Source organism: Chondrus crispus, genomic scaffold, assembly GCF_000350225.1.
Source record: "Chondrus crispus Stackhouse genomic scaffold, scaffold_158, whole genome shotgun sequence".
NCBI lineage: Eukaryota > Rhodophyta > Florideophyceae > Gigartinales > Gigartinaceae > Chondrus > Chondrus crispus.
The window spans coordinates 1-7,102 of record NW_005179025.1 but is presented as its reverse complement, the minus strand read 5'-3'; the positions used below and the strand labels follow the sequence as shown (position 1 = coordinate 7,102).

Genomic DNA, 7,102 nt, shown 5'->3' with positions numbered 1-7,102 from the left:
CATCACCCCCCACCTCCCAGTCGCGTTCAGCCGCCGCCCCATAGCCGCCAACAGCGCCCGCTCCTCGCTCGCCGTCCACGCGGCTCCCCGCACCGACCCCACCCTCTCCTTCTCCCTCTCCCTATCGCCCCTCTCCCTCTCCTTCTCCTTCTCCCTCTCTCCCCTCTCCCTCTCCCTCTCCCCTCTTGCTCGCGGGGACACTTCTCGCGACGACGCCCCCACCGTCGCCACCCCCCTCCCTCCCCACCCGACGGCCCACGGTTTCAACCGCTTCTTCCGTCGCGCCCTCCCTTCTCCTCCTTCCTCAATCTTTTCTTCTACGCGTCCCGTCTTCCTCACCAATAAACCGCCGATGCCGGAATCATCGCTGTCCGCATCATCCACAACTTGCACGCTCCCCTCCTCCTCTTCGTCCCTCCTCCTTCTCTTCCGTCCCCCACCCTCCTCGCCCCCAGCACCCAGACGCGCCAATCTTGCCCATCTCTTGCTGCACCCACGTCCCGACCGTCGAAACCCCTTTTCCCTCACCGCTCTCCCGACCGCCTCCCAATCGTCCACCCCCACATTCCGCACCACACCCCTCAACGCCATGTCTTCGGCCGTCGACCATCGCGCGCGCGACGACCCTTGGTCGTCGCCCGACATACTCCCTTTGTTCTCCTTGTTCTCCGAAAGAGCCCCAGGGCCTCGCTTCCCACTTGCTTGAACACTAGCCTATTCACGAAAACGTTGTGAGAGCAACACCCCCAAAAGCGCCCCGTCCGTGTGCACGGCCCCCTCTCCCCCGCCCGCCCCTGTAGCCTGTTCTGGGTCTCTCCTGGAACACCGCAAATGAGACTTTCAGCTCTACACCGCCTACACGTGTCCAAGACCTCATTTCGCCCTCCCTTATTTTCAAATTAAAAATACCCCATTTCTAATGTCACGGCTTCTCCCACGCTTTCTACTGTTTCTGGAATTCTCCTTGGCATGCAACCACTCGGCTCAGAGGCAAATGACACTATCCTTTCACCCACCCCTCAGGTCAACTGCTCGTCACTTTTCTGCACCCCACCTACTGCTGACTGGACACGCATCCCCGACTGAAGACAGCGCATTTCACGATTGCTGCGTGCATTTGTCCCCGACAACCTCTACCCATTTACTCTCTACACAGCATCAAAGCAAACTGTCAACTGCATGCGGCCCAATCTCGATACGCTTTAATGGATATCTCTGCACTACAACGAAAACCAAATGTCCATCTCAAACCCTCTCTACTGATCCCTCACTCTCTACCCCTGCAAATTCGGTCGCCAGCTTAAATGGTGTGCATCTTACTGGGGTCTACCTTATTCTTCTCTTCAATCGCGTGACCAAGCACCAGTTCCTCTAGTCGGTTCACTTCCGTCATAGACCCAACGAACAGCGGTACGCTCATCTCGAGGCTCCATGCGGACAGCTCCAGCAAGTGCCGCTTGCCAACCGACGCCCGTCCCCCAGCCTGTCGGGCCACAAACGCAAGCGGCGCCGCCTCAGTCAAAAATTTGGCCAGGTCCTTCTTCTGAGGTCCCGGGAGCATTAGAATTCCTCCCTTGGTCAACACGTTATGAAAGTTGGCAACCAAGTTATTCAAATGCCTGAACTTTTTCCCGCTATTGCTTTCTTCCAGTTCATCAACAAACTTGCGTACCCCATCCACGACGTTTGGCAAAACGGATGTGTCGACCGAATACAATGGCCCAGTCGCCGGGATGTGAACATGTTGCCTCGACATCACGAAGTGTCCGGAAACGCCGTCAAGTGTAAACACATGCACTCCGTACCCCATGCTAAACGTCAGACACGTAGACGACCCGTACATGCAGTACCCAGCCGCAACCTGTTCATAACCTGGTCTTTGAAGCAAATCCGCTGTGTCGCCCTCCTTTCCAGGAGCTGATTTGCGATAGTATACCGAAAAGATAGATCCCAGTGACGCACCCGGAACACCGCACAAAGGATTATAAACCACGATGTAGTTACCGACATCCGTCCCTGGTTCCAGGGCCATGGGTTGGTTAGACGTCGAGCTGAAAATCAAGCAACACAACCCAGACGACGCAAGCGACGCGTGAATCTGCGAGTTGGCAAACGATTGCAGAGCCGAAAAGTTGGCGTTGGGCGCATCGCAAAGCTGGGCGCGAACGCACTTGAAAGCCACGCCAAGCTCCGTAATGAGCAAAGAAAGATCGTTAGAACCGTGCGGGAACTTGCGTTGCAGCTCCGTGCAGAAACGCTTAATCGTCATCATGGGCTTGATCGCACCCAACGCCTTCTCGTCGTTGTGGAACTCTGGAGGCGGGATGTGAGTCATGTCCAACCACGAGTTCGAGCGGCCGAGCACGCCATCTTTGGAGTCCGAGTTGGACCTTGACTCCATCTCCTTGATCGAATCATCAACAATGATGCGAGCTTTCTCAGCGGAGGTGAAGAACTTTGAGTCCTTTAAGGTTGTATTGAGGCAGTTGATGTTCTTGTGCGAGATCTGGCCGCTGATAAGCTTTTTCCAGCTTTCATGGCACTCCTCGATGACCTCGTTCGCATAATGCGCTGACTGGACTTGCTCGCGGAAGGCGAAGACGTTCAGATCCTTTCCGTCGGGTACCTTGTAGGTCCTAAACCAGGAAAAGGTGGCGTGGAGTAGACCCGGCAAGACGCGATAGAGATCTTCGATGTCATTCATCTCCTTGGCGAGAGGATCGTTAATGTTGACGACGACGACCTTCCAGTCCATCTCACCCTCGTCGATCATGCCAAGCACACCGAGAACCTTGACTTGCATGACTTCTCCAACACGGCAGGCATCCTTCCCAATTTCACACACATCCAGCGGGTCACCATCTCCCAGGGCACCGGTCTCCATGTGGACCTGGGTGGGATCCTCCCATGTCTGCGGGAAGCAGCCGTAGTTCCAGATATAGCCCTTATAAGGGTAGACGTTGTGAACAAAACGCTTCTTGCCCTTCTTGGTATCCTGGACAATGGGGGCGAGAGGGCTCTTCGTGTGGAGCTCAAGCTTCGCGTTGGTCCATCTGGGGATCTCGCAGACAAAGTTGAAGATGCCATTCTCCTTGTCCGCGTAGAGTGGGATGTCGTGCAGCGGATTGATGACGCCGAGACCGTCCTTGTTGAAGAAATACTTGAAGTCGGCGTTGTCTTTCTCGGATGGATCGGTGACCTGAATGAGGGAGTAGTCATCGATGCTATCCTTTGCAGCGGGGACTGTGACAGGCTCGGCCATTGTGGCGTCGGGCATGTCAAGATTAGAAGTGGGGGTGGGAGTCGGGGTGGTGGGCGGAGGGGTTGCAGCAGATGCGCGGGTCGAACGGGTGGGTGTGGAGTTGCGACGCTTGGCGGGCTTCTTGGTTTGCTTCCTGGAGGTTGCTCGCCGCTTCATAAACGATTAGGACCGAATATCGGCGGGTGCGTCTACTGAGGATAGTGCCTATAAGGGGACGCAGGGAGAGGAGGGGAGGGGGCTGGGTGAAGGGGACAGGAAAGCCGTGGGACCAAGCGAATAGATTACGTGGGGCAATCGGTGGCTATGGGCGGATGTGTCGGAGGAGGACGGGGATGAATGGCGAGTAGACAGGGGCCGGTGTCATGGGCGGTCATAAGGTTCGCGGCGTGGATGGTCGGATTTGCGCTGCCGTCGCCACACGTTTCCCTGCACTTGTCCGATTTTCCCCTTTTTATTGGTGTCAGCCCGTCGTTCTTGCCGATCCATCTCCTCGCTTGACACTGGACCCATACTGTACGGTATATCGTACCTGTACACGTGGCACCTAAAGACAAATGATGTACACGTGTATTGCACTGAAAGCCTCGATGCGCCGATGAACTGACAGGGGCTGATTACGCCACTTGCTCAAGCCTTGCATTGCACTACAGTACCAAGGTACAGTGCACTGTAGTGCAATTACTGTGTGCTGAGTACACAGTAAACAAAATAAACTCGCTACAATGCAGTCATATGCGAATTTCGTCTGGATATTGCCGCACAACTCCAAGTCCTTTTTTGCTTTTCAAAAAGGGGCTTTGGATTTGGATTCCCGCGCGCGCCCTCGAGGGCTGATGCCCCGGTGGCGTCAGGAAACAGTGTCGAAAATGCTTTTATTCGAGATTGGGGGGGTGTATTTATGCAATTTTCGTGCACTGTAAAGCAGTGGTCATGCAATGCTGACTGGTTACTCTACGGTAATAAGTCTGCTATGCCCCAGACCGAGTCAACCTTGTTTTCGGGACCCACATCCCGTCCTGCTTCTGTGTACTTTGCGACATGCATTGCCGAAAAGCTTCCCCAACTATCGTTCTATACAGCACTGCCTACACCCTGCAAACTGCCCCGACGCCACGTAGGCGCAAGAGCAAAAGAGCAAAAGAAGAGGGTCCAAGAAGAGGGTCCTCAGGGGCTCTGAGGACCCTCTTCTTTTGCCCTCACACCAGAGGTCATGTTAAGCCTCAACAATCATCGCAACCGGTATGGGCGCTTGACATGCATCAAAAACATAAAACGTTCTGGATCTGCCGGGCTTCGATCCCGGTACCTCTCCCAATTTGGCACATGATGCTAAGGGAGCACTCTACCAATTGAGCTACAGACCCGTCCGAAATTTCTTGCTTCATTTCACGATCGTGCATGTATTTAATAGCTAAAGCCAGTCTCCCGACGGCGGCCATAGTTTGTTGCTGCCTCTATAATAGCCTGTGATGAATAGAATTGAATCGAGGGGCCTCGAAGGAACTGGTTCTGAAATGATGTGGCCCTGCCTGCCTCTTTCCCTTCCGGAATTGAGAAATCGAGATGTGCTTGCGACAGGATTGGACCGCAATGACGTCATTTTGCATCTGCCCCAACGAGCGATGCTGCAGCACGACCAACCATTGCAATGGTCAACCAATGTTGTTTCGCCGTGCGCAAAAGTATTTCATTGGACGTTTCTACCATATCACGGTCATTTTGTAAGGCAGCGTGCCGTATACTGTACAGTATTTTCTGTGCAATAGAGCTAAACCGCGAGTGATGATGAAATGCGCAAAAATAAATAAAAATAGGAAAATATCACGACTAGGTGCGGAATTAGTGCCATTTGACTTAATCAGTACCCGAATTCCGGAAAAATAACAAGTCAGTGGGGGAAATTCGGAAAAGTAACACATCAGTAGGCGAAACAACCTCTTCATACGCCAAAAACCCTGTGATCAAGGGCGATGATGCCCACTCAGTTTACTGGAGGGGGCGACGACGGGCTTAAGTACTGTGGTGTGGTGTGGCTAAACGTGTCCAGGTGGCTATCGTACAGTAAGTGATGGGTGAGAAAGGAGTTGAGTAGATGAAGGAATGTGGGCCTGCTGAGTGGATGCAGCTTATCGTACAGCAGTCGCCGCACTCGGCAGGTCGCATGAGGAGAGGCGAAGGAGCGCGAGCTGCCGTTGGAAGACGGCGGGTTTGAGCGCTTTGGTTAGGCAATCAGCGGGGTTGGATGTAGAAGGGACGTGAAGGAGAGTGAGGCGTTTTCGGAGGGCTTGTTCTGTTAGAAAGCGGTACTTGATGTCAACGTGCTTCAGCTTGGGCGTGGGGTGGTTCGATGTGGCTGTTCTCAGCGTGGAGACATTGTCCATGCATAGACTTGTAGGCGGAAGGTCGTCGGATTGTGTCAGGTCTTGAATAAGGCGGGGTAGATGCGTGAGGTGCTGAGCGGCATGGAACCCCGCGACATATTCGGCCTCCCAGCTTGATGCGGTAACGAAGCGCTGGCGCTTTGATTGCCAGGAAATGGGAGCATTTTGCCAAATGGCAATGAAACCAGACGTGGAGCGTCGCGTGTCGGGGCAGCCTCCGTAGTCGGAGTCGCAGTATGCACGCATGGGAGCAGGGGATGGGGCGTAGGTGATGCCTCGGTGGGGGGTATGTCGGAGGTATCGCAGGACGCGATGGAAGGCTTTCCAATGGGGCATAGATAGATCATGATTGTAGCGGCCTAAGAGACCGGTTATGAAGGCGAGGTCTGGCCGAGTTGAGTCGGCAAGGTATCGCAAGGAGCCTGTAGTATAATGACCGGCGCGAGCGCGCGGAGGTCATCGGACGGCCGTATACGGTATACACGTGGGCGGCTGTGCCCACGTGTAGCGAGCGCGCGCGCATGCCGAGCGGTCGTAATCTGGCGTACGTGTACGTTAGCACACGTGTCGTCCGTGCGGTAGTCTGTAAGCAACACGCGTGTACAGTGGTGCACACGTGTAGTAGCAGCGGCCGTGCGGTAGTAGCAATTATGGCGCTAGTTTTTTAATTGTGTACAGTACCCGGCACGCACTAGGCGGCAGGTACTGTACTACTGTACTGGGACAGGTGTCCGAGGCGTCCCCCTGCGGGGTTAAGACCTGGCACCCGTCCCCACCAGTAAACGGGGGCAAGCTCGCCCCCGTCCCTTTTGCGCCTACGTACGTCCGTTTCGGTTGTCCGCCGCGCGCGCTGGCTTCTAACCCGTTACCGGTCGCTCCCGTTTACGCACCACGGGGCGACTGCGCGTAACCGGCCAGTGAGCCACTCCCTTTTCGCGAGCTCGTCCGATCGGTTCAATTGGCGCGTCGCGTCCGCGCCGCGTGCTCCCTCGCTAAAGCCTCCGCCTCTCACCCAACCCAGGGCGGAGAGGAGTTATCCCACATTTGGTACTCTTGTGGAGGGGATAACTCTCGAGGTTGAGCCGCACGCGTGGTCGCTCGATCGCGCGCAGAACCGTACGGACGGAAAAGGTTGAGAAATCACCGCGTCGATCGCGAAGCGTATTCGACGATGAACCGACCGGAAGAAGGGGGAGACTCCGCCTCCGGGCGTCTGAGCACCCGCAGTGGCAGTGGCGCACCGCGCCCCCGGGTGGAGAACCCGGAAGCCCTGCTGCGACCGCCACCGCGACCGGGCCGCACGCGAGCGTCCGCATCGGATGTTACGCCGGCCGTCTCGGCAGGCACCGAGAATCGCGTCCAATGGATGGTCGACGCGATTCAGCCGCGCATCCAGGCCTGGGTCGAGGAGTTCCTCGCTACGGAACTCCCCCAGGTAGCGCGCGTATGCCTCGACCGA

At 55.7% G+C, this 7,102-nt stretch overlaps 2 protein-coding genes; both read right to left on the bottom strand.

The window, feature by feature from the left end:
* Nucleotides 1–3, bottom strand: part of CHC_T00002812001 (hypothetical protein) — a 2,064-nt gene extending 2,061 nt beyond the window's left edge. The window contains exon 1 of the mRNA XM_005713881.1: nt 1–3. This exon is cut by the window's left edge and continues 2,061 nt beyond it. Coding sequence (XP_005713938.1) covers nt 1–3 — 3 coding nt within the window.
* Nucleotides 4–1,178: 1,175 nt separating this feature from the next.
* Nucleotides 1,179–3,418, bottom strand: CHC_T00008749001 (inorganic pyrophosphatase fused with fructose-1, 6-bisphosphatase). XM_005713880.1 is given in 2 exon segments: nt 1,179–1,300; nt 1,301–3,418. 1 exon segment carries the CDS (start codon nt 3,416–3,418, stop codon nt 1,301–1,303), a length of 2,118 nt encoding a protein of 705 aa, XP_005713937.1. The 3' UTR covers nt 1,179–1,300.
* Nucleotides 3,419–7,102: the final 3,684 nt, after the last annotated feature.